The sequence below is a fragment of the Haliaeetus leucocephalus genome, unplaced genomic scaffold (assembly GCF_000737465.1).
Source record: "Haliaeetus leucocephalus isolate CR32 unplaced genomic scaffold, Haliaeetus_leucocephalus-4.0 Scaffold151, whole genome shotgun sequence".
NCBI classification, from domain to species: domain Eukaryota; kingdom Metazoa; phylum Chordata; class Aves; order Accipitriformes; family Accipitridae; genus Haliaeetus; species Haliaeetus leucocephalus.
The window spans coordinates 1025226-1046153 of NW_010972587.1; the positions used below are offsets into that span (position 1 = coordinate 1025226).

Genomic DNA, 20928 nt, shown 5'->3' on the forward strand with positions numbered 1-20928 from the left:
GTCATGTCCAGCAAAGCAGACGAACATTCACTCGAGCTTCTAACGGTGAAATTGGGAGCAAACACGCTTGTGTTTCTGCTAACTAGATTTTGCTTTGAAAATAGGACAACTTGTGCTTGGTTACCATCAGGCAAAAATCACAGTTTTCATTCTGATTTTATAAAAAGGAGATGAGCTATTAGGTTTGCTGGTCTATACTTCATGCAGTGTCACTTGTATCTCGTCTGAGTGAAAGCCATGTAATGTGATCTTATGTACATAATGCCATTTCCTCAAGTGTATTCAAAACCAGTACCTACCTAAAGCAAAGACTGATAACTGATTTTAAATTTCTTCTGAACAGGCATTACTGCATATGCCTGCATTATATATAACTTTATAGCTGAAAGACCTATATAATACCTTGCCTCACCCTGTAGAACCTCCAAGATTCATTTTCTTCCAGTGCCGCCATCCTGCGCTCTCCGGTGTGCAGTTACTCTTACTCATGCTATCAAGCCGGTGGAATTGAGTTGGATTCAGTTCTGAGAGATTGTTAAACAAATCTGAGATTTCCAGTTACGTGCATCTGGTCTTAGCAGATTTTGTGTCAACTCCTCTAATTCTCCTTGATGATAATTTACTATTTAATTTCTCTGCAGCACATGCGTGCATGTTCCGGCTATGTAAGGAAATGCTTGTGAAAAAGAGACCATCTTGGCAGTATTTCTAACAGACAGACTAGCTCTCCCTTGTTAGACTAGTGACATCAGTATCTGACCCTTGATTCACAGATGCTAAAGCCAGATGGGACTGTGTGATAATCTGATGTGACCTCCTGTGCAGGATGGGCTGTCGGGGTCCATCACCAGCAGAGGTCTGCTACAGATTGCTTAGGATTATGGCCAGAGGGGGATTCCTTCCTATGGATGGCATTTGAGTGCAGGTGACAAACTCTCATAATCTTTTGAGTTGTATTTTAAAAAGGGGGATTGTGATAGAGGTCTAGACCCGTTCCAAGAAACCTGCATTCAGTAATATTTTTGACATCGACATGTTCCGTAAGGAAGCATTTCATCTCTCTGGGCCTCTTTTCCACAGCCCACCTTTTGTCCATCTTCCATGTTTGGAGCACCCATTCTTCGTGCGAGGAGATCAGCTCTGCAGCATCTAATGCAGGGACACTAAATTTCCCTAATTCTCCCAATGTTGTATGAAGCTCTTGTTGCCCAGAGTCTTTCTGCCTCCCTTGCTGGGTTCATTGCTTGTTTCCCCAGAGCTGTCCAGTGCCACAGGAAGACGGGAACGGAGCGAGTAGCTGGGTGAACGTTTGCTGGGCAGCCTGGAAATGTCGGCTTTGGTAGTTTTTCCTGTCTCCAGTAGCACGGGGTTTGATTCCTCCCGGTCCCACTGCTGGCTGTGGTGCGTAGTCCAGCACGACAGAGCTGTTCCTGAGCTGCTGGAGAGCTGCAGTACATGAGTGCCTGCAGGCACCTGCCGGGAGGTCCAGCTCGCAGCTGACAGTCTGAGAATTACCCGGCGAGCAGCAGGGGCTTGTTGAGAATTGTGTGATGTTTTGTGCCAGGTGGAATCTGTTCGGGGCGGGTAGGTTGCTGAACTTCATTTTAAGAATGAAGACTGATCAAAAATTAACAGTCTTAAGGTGTAAGTCAGCTTAGTGCATTAGCACTAAGCTCCTCTCTCAAATCTATAAAATTTATGGACATAATTTCTAGTCTTGAGATATTTAATGCACAATGGAGTTACAGTGTCCTGGCTGAGCTTTGATAAGTATTAGTGACTACCCATGCACAGGCTGCTAGCCTGTCCTCATTGCTAAGTACTATTCCTTCACCTTAGTAGAATACATGTAAAGCGATGCTGTATATCCTCGCATCTGAAGTAGGCTAAAACCTGTATGTATTCTGTTACTGCTGCTTACGTGGCAGTGACTTTTAAAATGCCTTTAAGTCAGTGAGGTGTTTGTGTACTTAAATCATGCAGAATGCAGTAGCTCACCAATACCTCAATGGAAAATTGTTTGTTTGTTTGTTTAGTAGCTGCGCACAGATTAAATACTCAGCGTGATTCCCATTTTAGACAACAGAAGTCAAGTCACGAGATGGTCATGGGAGGAGGATTGCTGTATTCAAAATAGTGGGGTTATGATCTGAGGTTCTGACAAATCTATCCAACACAAGCAGTGTCCTGTTCTCTTTGTAGACTAGTGCTGTGTAGGGTGTGTGTATGTCCACTGCGCTCTCAGATTGTATAGGCTACCTGGGAAACAAAATTAATACCTCCAAGGATACCTAGCTGCTGTGCTGGGATGCACTTTTCTCTCTGATTCACTTAGGATGAATGCCTCTGCATGGTACTCAAGAAAACTGTCGTTGGAGGTGTTATTTTTCAGATGAGATGAAAAATCAAGGCCCTGACCACTAGTGGTCATTAGCATTCCCATGGCACTTTTCAAAAGAGTCGGGGTTTTGACCCCAGTGTCCTGGCCAAATTCCAGTTTGGATAATTACATCCTTCCTTCCCTGCCACGTACACTGGATACGCTATTCTTCACCTCATTCCCCAACTGTATGTAACATTGTCTTGTGCTGTTAAAACAGCTGCCAAACCTCATCCCAGAAATGGCTGCATTTTGGTGCAGGGTGATCCCTTTATAACAGATCCCTTTATAATGTTCCCATGTCACTTGCAGTGTATAAATCACTTTGGGATCTGCAGAGATGAAAAGGATATTCAGAGATGAGATTATGTAGTTAAATATTGTGATTGTTTTTAGTTATCTGATATATATTCTTAAGCTTTTCATAAAGAAGTCCTGTTGAACTGAGGAGTAGTACCCGTATGACCCATCACACAGCATCACAGGTCTCCCACAAGACATCTGGTAATGAGTTACATTTCCATTTCTGAAGGAACACTGAGGGTTAAGAAAAATGTACGTGGGAAAAAAGAAGGAATCTACCACAAGTGATACTGATGAGGAGGTAGACAAACATGTTCATCATGGTGGTGTCCAGGCTTCCCAAGTTTTTTTTGCCTGGAGTTTGCACTTGTCTGCTACGTACCAGTAGGTCAGGTTCAGATTGGGATTAGTTCTGTAGTCTTCAGGAGCTGGATGTCCTTGTCTTGTATTTGTGTTACTACAGGATGCTAATCTGTGAACTTGTTATGCATTTTGCTCCTAAAGTCTCCATGGTTCATTGGCATCCCAAGCTCTTCCAGGCCCATAAGTCCTGCACACTGAAGACATTGGCAGCCCTGTAGTTCAAGTGTAGTATGGCTGAGACAGCCAGGTGAAAGTGCACTCCCAGGTATTACTGGCCAGTGCTATAAGTGAAGGTTCAAAATTTTAAATCGACATACTGTTTTCTGGGGCAGGGCTGGTTAAACTAAAGCCCATGGGCTGGATCCTCCCTGCCAAAATTATCGACAGTGCAAAATTACCCTGCTTCCTCTTCTCTGAAGGCCCTTATCCTGGGCAGAGGGCAACAGCGTTCTTCCCACCGTGCTCTCTCTTCAAGGACGTGTGGATCCGGCTCTTCACCCATCTGATCTCATGGCTATGGGTTGGTCCAAGCACAGACGTCGTCTTGTCATGGGATGAGCATGGATGTGAAAGAAGTGTCTTCATGTATTAAGTCATGGTTGGAGTTGAGCGTAGAGACCTTGAGTACCTCCGTAAGGGACTGTTCAACCAACCCCAGCCCAAAAGGTTGGGCCCCATCACACTTAGGAGTAAGGGGAGGGAGGAGACGTCCACAGTGCTGAGCAGGGAGCCATATGGAGCTTACGTGATACCGGCGGGGTTCCCTCTGAGATACAGAACATTTATTAATAATAACCTGATGTGGAGATCTCGCAGAAGTCCTGGCTTTCTTGTCAGTCAGGAAGCTTTCTGGAACTGTGATGGTGCATCTGGAAGACTCATGAAATCATCAGTTTTGGGCTTGCAAATGAGTTTACAGTTAGCAAAACATTGTCTTTTTGACTGAGAAAAAGAAGAAAAGAAAGAAAAAGAAAAAAAGCTCAGTATTTGCTGAGTAAAATGGAGCTAGACTATATCACTTCCATGAGCTCTGCATTTGCTTAACTATAAAAAAAAAAAAAATCTATATTCAGTAATAAAGGACAATTATACAATGCCGAATGAGCAAAATAATCACAAATTGCCAAGGGCATGTGCCAGCAAGGGCAGACAGGAATTAAAGTGAAAAAACGTGGCTGAAAAGGCCACACATTTATTAACGTAAATGCATCTAAATTAGCCCCGAAGGCAGACATTCCTGGGAGGTGATGAAAGGCGAAGAGGCATGGGCAACTCCTTATCCCACCACTGTCCCCCACCCTTTTGAAGTGCTTGTATAACAGTGAATGTCCTGGCTGTCCCGCTGCCAATGCCGTCTAACCACAAAGCTGAAGCAGACCTGCTTCTGCACAGATCGCCGTGCTGAGAGATGGCTTGAGTTCTTCTTCAGGAAGAGCATGGGCTCCTGCGGATCCTGCTGTCATCAGCCCTGAAGAGCAGGTTGTTTCTCCGCTTGCGGGTAGGGGTGTCATCCTCCGCTCCCCATGGCAGTACAGTCCCAGGGCCTTCCTCTTTCTTTTGTCCTTTTTATGACCTGAGAAGGTGAAGCACTCCCATAAAGCCTACAAAATGCATCTGATCCCAAATTCTAAAAAACCCACCAGTACCTAAAAACAGTCCTTCTAACCAAACTTCCCAAGTGCTCTCTTTAAAAACACCACACACCGCCCCAAATGTGACAGTAACACACACACACTTTTAAGAGCATAAAAGAAGCCAAAAATATGACAACAATACAGCCATCTTGTGTGCATTGGTGGACAAAAAAGAAATATGAATGAGGTATTTCTATGTGTTTCCTCTCAGTTCCTTGCAGATAACGGGCAGCACAGAGACCCCGTTCCCATTTGTGTGCAAGCAGGGAAGGCAGTGTGTGTTTGGTCCCCCTCTTCCCCACCATCTCTCCTTGCCACTTCCATTCCTCCGTCCCATCCTTTTGGATCTTTCCTGCTGTGCAACCAAAACTTCCCAGCACTGTTCCCTACCAGCCAAAGATTTCCAGAAGCTCCTACACACGCTGTCCCAAGCTATGCTGCTGTTTCCTCACCCCTCCTCCAAACGCTGTCCTTCCTTCGCTGGTGGCCTCCTTGTTGGCCATGGGATTTGCCTGGGAGAGCAACGGGCTCACCCCAAGGCGCACCCTCGCGTTCCGTGGCTCCGTTCTCAAGACCAAGTCTTGCTTGAGGCTGGGCTGGGGGGTCAGGGGCATGGAACATGGGGACGTGTAGGTGCCTGGGAGCAGCCTGCTGACTACCAGCAGAAGGACCTTGCTCCACACCGTTTGTAGCTCCCAGAGCTCTTAATATCTAGAGTATCAGGGTATCCTTGGCCACCTTGCTGCCAATGCTCAAATGATCTTGCAGCTGCCGTTAAGTGATCCTGATCTCATGGAGGCGGATTGTGTTCGGCTGCAAACCAAGCTTCTGTCTACCCAGCGTACCTAATTCCCAGAAAGGGTGTATCTCTGTGCCAACTACAGCAGCATTTGGAGGCCAGCTATCCTGCTCCTTCAGCCAGCCAGCTGCTTTCACCTCTGCTGCCAGGACCACCTAGCCACAGATGCTACCAACTGGTATATTTTTGGCACATCCCAAACCACATAGGTTCCAAGCACAATAAAACGTGACTGGTTGGGAGATGGAAGCATTTACCTCTTTGGGTAGACTCAGCAACTGGTTTGAACCAAGGGCAGAATTTAGCCAAGGACAGGATTTAGCTTTGTTTTTTGTGGCATGAAAAGTCAGGTTTTGTCACTTAAGCAACAGAAACAACAAAATATGGAAGGGTTATCAGGAACTGAGAGTAAATACTGAGCGGTGCTATTCTCTGAAATGACCTGCATTTGGTGAAATGTTCCCAAGCCCGCCCTAGCAACTGTAACATTTAAAAGCTGGCTGCTTTCCAAGTGGTGGATGGAGCTCTGTGAGCGAGGAAACCACTTTAAGCTGTACCAGGGAGCGGGGCTGTAGTAGGGTGCTCCAGGCGCTGCATTCTTGATGCCGTATCGGGTTTCAGTACTATTATGAAAAAAGCTGCAGGGGATTTGCAAGCATACCTAACACACATACCTTTGATGTTCACGTTGTTAGATCCAAGCAACAAATAGGATCTTCAGGTCAGATGTAGCTTCCAACAGGCTATTAAATAACTGTAGCTAGACAGTCAGGTAATTGTCCTGTAAAAATTACAGTCAAATTATTCTCTCCTAGACTGGGCTAAATTCAGTGTCTGTCCAGGGACATAAATAGAACAACTCCAAAATTACACTGGGATTATTAAGAGCAGAATCTCTTTCTCCCTCCCTCTCTTTCCCCTTCTTTCTCTCGCTTTCAGACCGAGGGAAGCATCTGTACACAGACACTATTCATATTTCTGCTGCTGTTGAGAGGCTGACGATAGGATATTGCAGGCTTTGACTTTGCAACCTTTTAGTAAATGGTTCTAGCTGGTTAAAAGAGAAAATCATTTTGCTGCCATCTTTTAAAATAGGTTTCTGTGTCACGCAGATTTCACAATGATGCATGTGGTGAAATTGCTGTTAACGAGTGAATGGTAAAAGCACACCAGAAACGCAGTGCAATGGGGTTTTTTTCTGCTTTGCAAGGGGTGCCCACAAATCATGCTTTTGGACATAATGAATGTAATTTCCCTACAAAAAATAACAGTATGAACTGAGTTCAGTATTTAACATACAACGCACCAGAATGATCCCAAGATATATCAAGCCAGGAAGTGGATTAATTACAACAACTGGCCACCAAGCCCCTGGTATATTTCAAGTACTTGGAAAACGTATTTCTGTTTTGGACAGTGACTTCTTTATCAGACTGTGCCAGGATGTCAGCAGGCTCTGGTCGGACTCCGACAGACCCTCTTAGCAGCATCAGTTTCCTGGAGGCAGTAATAACTATCAAATCTATTCGATAGACAGACAGCTATCAGACATCTGTATATCCCAGACCTAGAAAAACATCCCCAGCCAACCATGTGGCTACCAATGGATCTGCTCAGACAAAGAAGTTCAAGAGAAGTGCCTCAGGCCAGATCCTCAGCTGCAGAAAATCAGCCAGGCACAGTCGGTTGGCCTTCCTCGTGCTGTGTGCCTTTTCTTGGGAGGCAAACCCTGCCCAGCCATCCCAGGGCAATGGGAGGTCATGGAGGCAGTGGGCTGGATGGGAAGGGGAAGCTCCTGCAGGAGTTTAGGGCCGGCCCTGGGGGGGGGGCCGCGTAAGCTCCGTACAAGATGCTTTACATCTCTGGAGGGGCAGAAATGGCCGTGCAAAAGAGGCTGCCGAGATCCCTTGCATCCTTACCCTGATCTGTGCAGAGGAGGGGACGGATCGCTCTTCCTCACGGGCTCTAGAGTTGTGTCTGTGCTCAGCGAGCCCAGCAGTGCCCGGGCACAGCCTCCAGCACTGCCCTGCACTTATCCGTGCGGTGCAGCTGGGACCCTTCTCTCCTTCCCCGTCCCGTCCTCTGCCACCTGAGATGGTGCCCAGCTGTGGTTAAGGAAATGGCGCAGCCCACGGGCTCTTCCCCCGAGGCCGCGGGGAAGAGACGGCCCCGTACGGGAGGAGGAAAGGTGGTATGGATGCAAGCCAGGCTGTGGACCTGGACTGGATTGTTTTCTGCCGTAAGGGAGGTCTGCAGGTGTTCTAGGCAGATCATGTTCTCCTGCACCTGCCTTCACATAGTGCCTGCTCTGATGCTCTGGGCACGTTCTCCAGTCTCTAAATGACACAAGGGCACTGTTACTGAACGAGTTAAGGTCTCTGTGACCTTAAAATGAGGAGGAGAATGAACGTAGGAGGCCAGAAAGAGAAATGGTACCTGACAACGGTCACATTTTGAGCAAACCCACTGAAGTACAGACTTCACTTTCCAAACTTGAGCAGATTTTGCAGCAGGTTGTCTGGTTTGGGACTCCACTGCCCAGTTTCCTCGGCTGTTTCACGGGAGGCCAGTGCAAAGGCCGGGGGGATTCGGGAGCTCCTGGCAGTCAGGTCCAGAGATGAGTCCACCGACGACAGTCGTGCAGCTCCGATCAGCTCCGTGCAGCCACCATCAGCGGTACGGCCAGGAACGGCCCCCGGAGCAGGAGCTGCCCCTGGTTTTTCGGTCCATCGGCGGGAGGTGCCTGAGCAACAAGAGAGGGGAGACTCTAAAAGGAAAGTTGGAACCGGATGGTAACGTGATACGGTGCTTTTCACCTCTAGGTCATCAATTAAAATCTAGCCTGTGTAGTAGTGACCAAAAATCATTTCCACATGGGCCAAGAGAAATGCCTGGTGAACACAGGGGTTGCTGTTTCCAAACAGACAAGATAGTCTGGAGATAAACAGTTGCACAATAGTTATTTGTGTGGAAAAGTCTGCAAGGTGTAAAGCTAAGTAGTTCCTGATCGGTTTATATCCCTGAATCATGAGGGCTTAGTTTCTTTGCAAATAACTTACCATTTATTTCTGTCTACTAAGATGTAGGTTTTTTCCCTTACGCTGTAACTAAGAATAAGTGGAACCTCCCATTTGGCTTTCTCAATAGTTTGTCAGTGTAGGGAGTTATAAATAGACAGATACATATGATGTTCGCCAGACAAAAGAGCCAGCTCATGTTTCCTTAGGTGCATATCAAGAAAACCTCAATGCTGGACTGTGTACTGGAATTATTCTGAAAGGCAGAAATTGCTTCTTAATATTTTAGCAGAAAAATGCACAGGGTGCTGAACTTAAACCTGAGCAAAATGCATCAGGAAAGCTTATCAAATACATGGTGGATGATAATGAAGTAACGGGGGAACCCAACAGAGCAGTGGTGACTCTGAAGAAAAGCAGTCAGCAACAGCAGATCCTCCTGCTGCCAAACTGTATTGATTTTAGCTGAGTACGCCAATTTAAACTTCGCTTATGGTATTGAACCACAGATACAAGGCCCATTAAATGGGTATTTCATAAGCTGCACTGCCCTAAATATTTTATGGAAACGTAACCAATACTGGCTGAAACATTATAAAAATTAATAGCATCTATCAAGAGCACTGAACCAACAGCTACTGTGCTTTGAATTTTGATTATATCCTTGATAAACTCAGTGGAGTATTGTTCTGCTTGAACTAACAGTTCAGCTAGCAGATGAAGAAAAATTATGGTTTTTCCTTTTCCGTTCTAGCCATTAAATTTGTACTTACCAAGATCTGTAATGGTGGGAAATCTACTACTGTGAGGAAGGCTGGATCAAAGCAACTGGAAAATAATGGGCTATATGAGTGTAAAAGAAAATAGAATTTGTTTTTTGATACATTCCTTTCACGGTTTTTGTCCCCTCAGAACATAAAACCATTGCGAATGTATCAACTGAGAGACATTTTGTAGCGAAGGTAGCTTTCTGTAAACAAAACGTGTGAAATCCTAACCCTGCTGGAATCAGTTGTTTGACTTCCATTAGATATATACAGACCCGACTCGATAGATGTACCAGTGCCTGAATTTTCAGGCTACCAGAAGAGTCATTTGAAGCAGTGTGTTTTGAATTCGCCTATTAAAATATAAAATACTGTTGCCAGTCAAATAACTATTAAAAGTCACTTCGTGTATTTGGAAAACTCTGATGCTCTCTGCTCTCCTTCACAAGTGGAATAGAAGTACTATTTACTTTGTCATCAGCTAAAGTTATTGGTGCAGCTCCTGAGATGTTGCAGGGTTTTCCAGCAGCAGTCAGGGGAGGTCAGTTTAATAAGCTAATAAATATTTTTTGAATGACCTGACTTTGTATTTGGTATTAAAAACTCAGAGGAGTGCCAAGTAGGATAGAAAATAAAGAATAAAAGTTCCACGGATTTTGCCAAAATTCTCCACAGATTACTATTAGCCTCATTTATGAGACTGCACAGAGGACTGTGAAATCTCCTTTGAACTCTAAGGGCCAGATGGTTTTGCTGTTAGATCCTAATGACCCACAGCAGTGTGCGTACACAGACACCACGGTTGCCAGTTGACTGCAAACATGCGCCGGAGGCAGGAGAATTCATGACCTGTGCTTCCAAAACACAAGCCAGTCCTGCCTGGGCGGAGGGGGCATCCCCCCCCTTGCTATTGATGCCTTCAAAAAGCATTTCTGCTACCCCCTCGAGAGGAAGAGCGTTTCCAAAGCAAGCCGTGAGCGTACCTGGGTCGGAGGAGCGAATAGCGGGCGCACCGTCCCCGGCAGCCTGGGCTGGATCCCTGCTGACGGTCACACAGCTGGAAGTCGCTTTTTCCCAGAGGCGAGGGCTCTCTCGCAGGTCCCCGTGCTGTATCTGCCACTCTGTGCGGGGAGAGGGAGGGAGAGGCTGGACTCGAACCGATTAAAGCTGTAGGGCAGAACAGTAGTTACTCCGCTGTCATATGGAACTGCTTGGAAGACGTGATTTATTTTGTATTATATTGGTTTCAACTGGTATAATATGAACTTCCTGATTTTTCGAGGATATGTGGACAAAAATAGTAAATATGGTTTTACTCATCTTTTAATTTAGAACTACAAGTGTTTGGGTGACCTGTGAAATTGTTTTAATGATCTCCGCACAACACTGAGCTGTCAGCACTATAAATGTCATCCTAACTGGGTGTTAGTTTCCATCATGGTCATTTAGTGTCACCAGCGGAGCTACCTCCATGCACATGTCTCGTCTGTATCAAGCTGTGGGAGTAAAACAGAGAGTCGCTGTTGCCAAGAAGCATCCGTCAAACATCTTCATAATACTCAGTTTGAGGAGGAAGACGCGAACACAAAACCTAGGAGCACTGTGAGTGCAGCTTGCCCTTGGAGCTTCAGGCACAGCAGTCAGGGGATGATTTGCATTCAGACCAGTGCTTTTATCTCTGATCATTAAAAATGTGTTCCAGCACTGCTCATACTAGTTGACATAGACTTACCCTTATCCTTCCTTATTTTTATAACGCTATGAAAAGTCACAGGATAAGAAGAAGTACGCCAGCGAATGAGAAGTGTGACAAATTGAATTTGATGCAACTTTTGACCCCTGGTACAAGATGAATATGAACTCATCACATGAGGCTGCTCTTTTGTTCTCATATAGAAGGCAAAGAAATTGTTTGGCCAGTGACTGCATAGGCTATAGGGATGCATCTAAGATACTGACAAAGAGTAAAGTAACAGAATTTGAAAATAAAATAAAATGAGGGGTGTGGTGACAGAGGAGGAGTGGAAGAAGTGTCTTGTAGGAGATAAACAGTTGGGCTTTGAACGTGAAAAACTTAGAGCAAAGATAAAACCACCAAAAAAATTGTGTACTTTCCTCTTTAGGTGGTTTATTTTTTTTTCTGTTCAAAGTTAGGAATCTTATCCTGAAGTTTTAAATTACTATCTTTCGTCTCAGTTCACATACTTAATAGTTTAAACATGGCAAAAGCAATTCTGCTGTATTTTGGATTTGTTCTTGTATGACAGACATTTAAATGACATGGTCGTAGGATTTTTCCAACACTGTCATTTGTGTTTTTCTGTCTCATACAGATCTAAGAAAGCTACTTAAGGTTGACCTGTACTTGCATATGATGTAAAAAACCCCCCTGAATTTTGCTTTCAAGTGTGTGGAATTTCAGCTGATACACATTCAGTGTACAATAGCTGTTTTTTAAACTTGGGATAAAAAGAAAGTCCTGTGTTGCACGAAGCTCCCCTTACCTATGATCACTGACAGAAGTGAGAGCCTCTGGCAGAGCAGAAGGTCTGCCATCTCACTCTGCACGCCCCTGGGGGGATGCACAGGAGTTCAGAGCTCTTGTGTCTTGCCTACAACTCTATTTTGCTCCAAAGCACCTCTTTAAAGTCTCTTGTCCTTGGCTTTTTTATGGTTCCAGGCTTTTCCATAACCGAGACAGATTCTCTTTCTTTCCAGCTAGTTGAACATGCAGTCGCAACACTCTCTTGAATCGGAGGTGTCTCCTTTGAAGCCCTGAAAAGGTCTCTTAACTGAGCGAACACAAAGCTTGGCGAGTTGAGGCGTTTGTATCTATAGCGTGTCAAAAAGTTTCCAAAGGCATCACATCCACAACAGTTAAAGAAATGAAAGGGGGTGCTTGGGAAATTTCTCATTATTCCTGTCCGCTGCAGTTCGTCTGCTCTGGGGTGACCTAAGCGAGCGGGCGCTGCAATCCTCGCAGGGCTGGACCTTGCTGGATTTGTCCAGCCCGCATTCGTGCAGACAGCTCCTGCACTCAGCCAGGCTGAAGCAGGAGAAGCAATGTCCCTGAAAACCAGCACTTGCAGCGATTGAGCGGCCACAAGCCGGAGCCCTCAGCCTGGCACGAGCGGGCATGGCTCCCCGCACGTCGGTGGTACGTGCCCTCAATACCGGCGGAGGGGCCGAGCCCTGTTTTTGAGCTTTCGTAGCTGTGCTGCTTCTGTTTAAGGGAGAAAGCGTAACATGCGCTCAACTCCAGATCCCACATCCAGTGGAAACCTAGCCGGCAGTGAGCAAGCCCTGCCAGGGAGCTCTCGATAGGAAGCACTACGATAGCAAAGGTCTTGAATGACTGAGATTTTTGAAAGCCTTGGTCAGTATCAGAGGCAGTTTCCAACTGGGCAAAGTACAATATTTTCCCTCTGCTTTTTATGAATGGCTGGATAGGATTGTGCTGGAGTCTGAGTCCTCTGCGAAAGCCATTCATAAAAATAACAACAAAACAAAACAAACACACACAAAAAACTTTCTAGGTCCAGTCGGAGCCACTGGGTGCCAGAGGCTGGGAAAACACGCTGGCAGTTTGAGCCCCAGCTATCACTGAAAGTATTCAAGGGGCTTTTTGGTGGTCTGAAAAGTATGAAGTGCTGTGTAGAAGGGCAGCTGGTAGAATTACTGTGACACATACTAGGCAGAAAGCCAGAGCTGGCCTTGTTTCAGACATTGTCTTTCCTCTCATTGAAGTGTCAGGACCTAATTCATGGAAAATTTGGTGAGTTGGCAGCTCTTTCAGAAGATTTCATTGAGCTACAGTGTGTGAGAGTCACATGAATGCAGAGTGCACAGCCAAAAATATATGTGGGGATTTCTGAGCAGGAGAAAACAGTCAGCCTCTAAGAATGTCTGTGGACTTCATGTGGTTTGGGAGTAAACATGTGTACAGGTGTAATCAGCAGGCAAAAAAAGAAATTAAAGCGGAAAAGCACTAGTGGCAGATTACCGAAGAGCTCAATGAGTTCTGTAATTATGAGGGATTCCTTTGAAACAAATCATTCCTTTGTCCGAGGGCAGCAAATGTCCATTAATGAGTTCAGCGCTTGCAGTCCACCTGGAGAAGGCATCAGTAAAATGTGTGCCTTGGTAATAGCTTCTCCATTGCAAGGGAATTTAATGGAAAAGAAAAGGGTCCAACCTGAACATTAAAGACGGACCCAGTCATCACATAGTTTTTTTCTCATATGTATTTGAGAGCAGAACGTGGAGCCTGAGGCACAGATAGAAAAATATAGCAGCAGTAGGATTCCGCTGAATTAGAAAAAGACTGAAAATAAACAAAGCATCTCTTGTTAAAATGGGACGCTTGTGGTGGGCAGTCTGAATTGAATCAGTTACATTTAATTTACATTTTCATTGATCCTTCCCACTGAAATATTGCTCTGAAAGGCCAGCTACACTAAACTGTTTATTCAGAAATATTCCAGTTATTTCCTACTACACTGTCATGAAAATGAGGTTTTTGGCCATGCAGAGGGACAGCATGTTGGCTTCTGCCCAAGCGAGGCACTAAAATCACGGCTGGGATTAGGAACAGGCAGGAAGGAAGGGCAGGAAGAAAATCATTGGGTGCGATTCATATACTTTGAAAACAGAAAGTCCTGGGGGGGGGGAAGGCAGCAGCTTTGCCCCACTGAAGTAAGAAAAGCCCTTTTGTGCTCTCAGTGTCAGGATTTCATCCTTTATCTGTGGTCTTATTGTTCCGTGCTGCTCCTAGCACCCACAAGGGTCGTCACATCATCTGGGCAGTGGTGGTGTATTTTAAGTGCGCCTCTATTAGTTCCTTGATCGGTAGTCCTCTTCCTCCCCAGGGTGGGGAGGAAGGGCACCGGCACCCTAGTGGGTCTCCTGACTCCTGTGGGGACTGTGTTTCCCGTCCCCGGGTGGGAGCAGCCGGGAGGCAGACTTACTGAGGAGCCCACGGCTGTGCTACCAGGTCCTGCGTAGGCAGGCGGACACAGCCTCCGGCTCTCCCTGCCCACACACCCACCCTGCCCGGTGACGGGCATCCCCAAAATCACGTCAACAGGCTCACGAGGGTCAGCACAGCATCACCTTCGTGCAGCTAGAGATCTCAAACCAGAGCTTCCGAGGGCTGGAGCAGCTGCCCGTCCCAGCCTCCCGACTTTGGCAGGGATGGCTTTGGTCAAGTGGGAAGCCCTGGCTGGGAATGGGGTTATGTGTCCCTTACCCCTCTGCCCGAGCTGTGCTCCTGCTCGTGGCCAGGAGGAAGAATTTCCCCACAGCACGGCACTCCACTCACGGCTGAAAGAGTGCGGTAAGAGAGTGAACAGCATCAGTGGAGGCAACAAAACCTAGTTATAAAATTAGGCCACTCTCACGGTCTGATCAGTAATGCAGCAAAGTAAATCTAGCAGTATGATAGAAGAGCTGAAAGATGTAACATGCTAAATTAGATTTCACCTGCATTTTAATTATACAAGCTTAACGTACTCCTCTGCATCCACAGTAATCTGAACTACTTCAGAGCAAGGTCGTAGACAGGCTAGGTGTGAGAGCTGGGTATGTTCATCACTCCATTTCTGAATGTGGGGTTTGCCTGTGTTTTATTTCTATTGCTGAAAACATTTTTCTCAGCATCTGTGAAATCACAGTTAAGTGACCTCAGTGAATTTTGTTTCTCACCATACTTTTGTTTTACTTTTCAGCCTCAACAAGTGGTTCAGAAGAAGCCTGCTCAGGTAAGAAAAGCTAATTTAAATTCCTTAGACTGCTTTAAATGAAATAATTCTTCAGTATTTAAACTGGTCTCCTTTACTGTAAAGAACGAAGAGAAATACATCAATCCTATGAGCTGGGGGACAGCTGTTGGCTTGCTAGGCACAACCACCAGAACAATTCACATGGTGGCCCTTGGGAAGGAGAGGAGGAAGCAGTGGATGGTGCTTGCTCAGAAAAGTCCTCCTTCTGCAGCAGCCGCCTTGTGATGATAAAGCAGGCACACGCACACACACACACGTGGTGCGAGTCCGGCGTGTGATGGTGTCGTGGTTTCAGCCCAGCCGGTAACAAAGGACCACGCGGCCGCTCGCTCACTCCTCCCGCCCCCCTCCGGTGGGATGGGGGGGAAGACGGGGGAGAGGAAAAAAAACAAATCTGGAACCTCGAGGGTTGAGATAAAGGCAGTTTACTGGAACAACACAAAGAAATTGCAACAACAACAACGGTACTAATGAAAAAGTATACAAAAAGAGTGATGCACAGTGCAACTGCTCACCACCCGGGACCCGACGCTCCGCCACTTCCCCCACCGAAAAGTCGAGACCACCCCCCAGCCCGCTCCCCATTTATATACTGAGCATGATGGCACATGGTATGGAATAGCTCCTTGGCCAGTTCAGGTCAGCTGCCCCGGCTATGCCCCCCACCTCCCAGGTTCCTGTAAAAAATTAACTCTATCCCAGCTGAACCCAGGACAGATGGGTATCTCTGTGCATCCTGAACGTGGGTAACTGGGGACTGCTTACAGCAAGGAGGGGGCACAGGTATAAAACCCTTCTCCCCACTGGTCTAAAGGAGCCTCTAAATCCACAAAATAAAATAGGCCGAACTTGGTAACTGGACTGGATCCGTCATAGAGACTAACACGTTTGAACTTCTTCTGTTGGATGGTATTATTCTTCTTTAACACCTTGGATAAAGTGCAAGCCGCAAGGTGTCATGAAACTGGTCAAACGCTGCCTTCACGATTGCCTCCATTTTCTTTCCCCAGCCTGCCCTGTGTTAAAAAAACCCAAACCCTAACTCTGACGCTTTGTTACATATGCATCAGCAGAGAAGAGCCTGTGGGCATGGGAGCAGGTCCATCCCTGCTCAGCAGAGTCCATGGGCTGTGCTGCTGTACCGCCATGAATATGAATGATTGCTGAGTCAAGAGCATAAACGGTCCATTGCTTTTCTGGAAAGAGGTCTGCTTTCAGAAAGCAATAATACTTTTGTTTTTCCACCTTATGGTTTTAATACATTATTGTACAGGGTACGTTGTTGTAATATCTACTGTAATCTGAATTAGGAGCTGTTACGTAAGAAACAGAAAACATCCTAGCTGTGAGTTGAAGGGGTGAAATGATGTAACTCTCCAAAGCATGTGCAGGAATCCAGTTTCTACAAAAGAAATCAATACAGTCGCAGCAACGATGAGTCCGTGGCACTGGAAGTAATATTAATGTTTCCAAATGGCGGAGATAACATACAGGATGAATGTAGTAGTATTTTCAAGTGAGGTCAGTTCTGCAAGGAGAGGTAGTGTCTTTTATTAGGCCAGCTTATGCAAGAAACACAACATCAGTCCCTGAGGACTTACCATCTATAACCTTCTGACTACACCACACAATTCAAAACACACCAAGTTGTTCTAATAAAAGATATTTCCTCTCCCTGGTCTCACTTACATCCTCCGACTGTTAGGGCTGCCATCAGGCGATTCCTACTACAACATAGTAGTAAATCTGCCGGCGGGCAGAAAGCCAGCCATCCCCTCCGTGGCACCTGAGAGGCAGGGAGGCTTAAACCCTGCTGTGCAAAAGGAGGCCAAATCCAGGAAGCCGAGAATCCCGGGAGGAGGCTGTTCGTGTTGCGGTTTCCTCCGGTACGCAGCAGAGCTCATCCCTGCCGGAGTCAGCAGGATGAAGGGCTCTGGAGCCGGTGGCTCTGCCCGCAGCCCAGCCTGGCAGAAGCCGTTGCTGCCGATGGCACGTGCGGTGCCGCTAGGTCTCCGATCTCCCCGGGCGAGTGTTTTGTTTGAACAGCAATCTAGTGCGAGCCCCAGCGCGAGGGAGGGAGAAATGGCTGGGACCGAGGCTGGGCTGGGCTGTGGGAGGACAAAGAGGGGACCTGGGACTCCGTCTTTTGGTAGCAGAACAAAGTAACGACGGATTTAATTGATGGCGAAGTGATGTAGGCGTTTGAACCGAAGCACCAGGGTTCTCTGTACGGGTCTTCCCCTCCCTCCCTTCCTGAAGCAGTGATCCTGGTGGGGATGCCGTAGGGTGTTTCAGCCAGCCGAACGCAGCCGCCGCTGCACGGTGCCTCGGCAGCATCCCCATGGTCAGAGACAGAGAGAGAGAGAGAAGGAGGCCCTTTGACATTCGCATTAGTAATGGAAATGTTTGTATGGAAAACGAGGAGGCACAGAAGAATGCATGAAAGGAGAGAGAGGGCTTTTTAGAAATCCCCAGTCACCACAACACAACTAGTGAAATTGCACTCTTTAAATTATTTGTGTGCCATGTCTTCACTCAGAGAACGTTTCTTTTTTTTAATCCTTGGCCTGAGGATGTTCAGTGAAATCACTGACTTGTCTTTAACCCTTCCTGGTTTTAACAGGCCTCGCTCCCACGCTTATGCTAGCACAACATTGCGGTTTTGCCGGGTGTGGGTGCATGGCAGAGAACAAAAATGATAGCTGTGAGCAAGCGCTCGTGACAGTGTCTTCCTGAGGCTGAAAGAAGGAGGAGGTAAAACAGTGTAATTCCTGGGACAATCAGGAACTTCATGCTGCTGGGTTTCACTTAAGTCCAGTTGCCTTCCTCCGTTTTCTTTTTACACTACTGAATTTCCCTTTAAAGGAGGGAGGTTCAGACTCAGAATTAACAACAAGAACATGAGCTCATGCAGGCTTCCTAATCTGAGCTGTCTAAGGAAATAGTGATAAATAATATAAACATGGGGACTACATGGAAGTTCATGGAGGATAATGTAAATCTTACACTACATTCAGAGGAATCTCTTCCTTTTCCATCTGTTTCCTTCAAAATATCCTCCCAGATGGCTTTACCATGTGGCAGTCTGGATTAAGTTAGAAATGTATTCTTTCTTCATCAGTGGGGACTGTAAGAGGTTGCACTTGAGAACTGCTGTGTGATGGTAAGCGTGTTACCCCAGCCTGCCTTGGTAAAAGTGGCAGAAATTCTTGATCAGGGTTCATCCCTGAGTGCTTTCCCGTGCTTTGAATTTTTGGTGCATTCTCAAAGATTTCTATGAGCATTAGTTTACATCACCATTGCTGTTGTTATTGCTGCTAGCGCCTATGCCTCTTGGGTTTGTGCTATTTTTAAAAATATAGAAGCAGCAAGACCAGATAAAATTCTCATTTTATGAATAACGGCTCTGTTCCCATTACTGTTTCCCAGATTTTAAGCATCGTGCAGGGCTCTGCCATGCTCTAAATCTCTTTATGGATATCTGCTGTCCAGTTTAGGGCCATACGGATGCCTATATAAACTTCTGCAATATCTTCAAACATCCCCAGAGCTCTGAAGATTTACCATCACACAGAGGGTAAATGCAGCCGTAAAATCCACTGGAAATCTACACACCCATATCATAATAGAAACCTTTAAATACTGTGGTCTGTACACATCTTTGTGATGATCACTGACGCATACTCTCACACTTCTTCAGGGAAATGAGGAAAAGATAGCCAGCCTAGCTGCGTGATGTGGGTAAGTTTAGCACTTTCACGTAAATACGTGCCTAAACCTCAAAACCAAGACGCTCCTTTGAAATCTGCTCTGTCGCCAAAGAATGGACAGCCAGATCTTACAATCATGATGTAGTAATATTCTTACCGAGGTGTGCAAATAAGCAGTCCAAATAGAAATAGAAATTTCTCCATTTCCTCATTTTTAAGCTATTTGTAGCAGCTGTAGTTTCAGCCATATGGGGGAGTTACACTCTTAAGTAATACAAAGGAAATAGATATTTTTAGGAAAACATCATGAAAGCCATCAAAGTTTTCTGGAAACAGGACATGTTTTACTTTTATCATTTCTGGAGAGAAGAAATACTGTGAGTGTAGAACAGCCCTTTGAAAATCTTCTTATAATCTCATTGGGAGGTCTATTAAACTCTCAAATGCTTGCAAATCCTTTGTATCTGAGTCTGAAAGGCAGCATATCAGTCAGAAAGACAGCGTATCAGTCAGAAAAGTATACATAAAGTGTAAGTAGAAAAGCGTACGCAAAAAAGCGTACAGAAAAAGTACACCAAAAGTACACTTAAAGTGCACTTAAAGTGTACTTTTCTACCTAATGCTAAACATATTAGAAGCTTTTAAAAGAATGTCCAAAAAAATCAAATCCCAACAAGAATAAAAGCTAAAAAGAAAAGTGTTATTTTGTATAGGAAAGAAAATGCAGATTCGCTGTATTTTTTCCTGTTACTCCTTTCTTAGTCTTGGTATCAGTAAAGTTATGCATGGTAATTAGTCATAATATACATACACCTCACAGCCTCAAGTTATCTGTGTTCCCCAGCTGCCTCCATCACATATGCCTACTCAGCATAGGACACAGTAAATGCTAAAAGCTTCAGACAGGCTCTGCAGCCCAGGAGCTACATCTGTGATTCACACATTCATATGCAGCCCAAAAGCAGCAGACTTTGTGAGCAGAGCAGAGCCTGGGACCCGTGGTGGCTGTGTGGCAGGTCCGACGTGCAGGGACACCCTGGCCAGCAGGCCCACGGTACACGTGCTGCGTCACCTCTCCGCGCCGTGCAATAAATCTGCGCTTCCACAAGCTTCAGGCGTTCTGCGTACGTGCTAGCCACCACATGTGGACTTATTTTTTTCCCTTCTGGGAAGTCTCAGGCAGAAATGTGGTAGAAATACTCCAGAGATCCACGTTAGCAGGTTGAAAAGAAGCTTCCAGTGTCACAGACAGGATGGCAAAGCCTTTGGACCCAAGCAGGTGCACATACACATCCAAGAGAGCGTGTGCTGCTGTCCGAGCCCACCCTGTGTCCCGCCGAGCCAGGAATATTGCAGCCTTACTCAACTGAGCCTCGGCTGTAGAAACATTGGAGAACCTCTGCCCTGGAGGTTGACCTGGTGCCCTGCGGTTTCATTGCTCTTCCCACCGCATCCAGCAAGCTGTGTTGTGTGTTCTGTACTTTTTCTGTATTTACTGGTATGGAGCATCAGAAAGTTGTGAGATCCCAGAGGGGCAAGACTCTATTTTCCAATGGTACCTGGAATTTTATACTTCAGCGTAGGGTAGGTGCATGTGTGTTCTATACGCCGCTCCGGAACATCCTCTGAAAGGCTGAGTTACCATTCTTTTATTGGTTTTTTTTTTAAAGCAAATACTGAGTGTTTTCCCAAAGGCAGAGGTAGGGGCCAGCTTATATGTGCTGGAGGCGCTTGGTACCATGCGAACACATGCCGAGCGAGTGTATATCCCAGCTCCATCAGCCCAGACTCACCAGACCTCCCCGTCTGGAGGGTGGTCCCAGTGGAGCTGCCCAAAGCTTGCCCAGTGGGGCTGAGCCCCAGCCCTGTTGTGGGGCCCTCGGCTCAGTGCCCTGCCTCCCACCGCCACCGGGCAGGGGGGACGATGCTTGTTGGAGCTGGTCAGAGGTTTTGCATAAATAGCTTCGTGATGAAATAACCTGGGTTTATTGACCCTTTTCCCCATAGATGTCCTTGGAATTTTTGTTTTTCAAAAGCTTCACAGTATTATGATCACTTGGGGACTGAACTTTTTATATCGAAATAGGGTTTGGGTTTGGTTTTTCAACACTTTTGCTTTGCAAAATCCTTCCAGATTTTGCTTTTGAGTGTTCTGGAAACATTTTTCTGATTTGA

General features: G+C 46.1%; 1 protein-coding gene across 1 annotated transcript in view; it reads left to right on the forward strand.

The window, feature by feature from the left end:
* The window catches only part of LOC104828321, a 125412-nt gene that overhangs the window by 88757 nt on the left and 15727 nt on the right, over positions 1–20928 (forward strand). The window contains exon 6 of the mRNA XM_010561953.1: positions 14990–15022. Within this exon, the coding sequence (XP_010560255.1) occupies positions 14990–15022 (33 nt within the window). The remainder of the gene's footprint in view (positions 1–14989; positions 15023–20928) is intronic.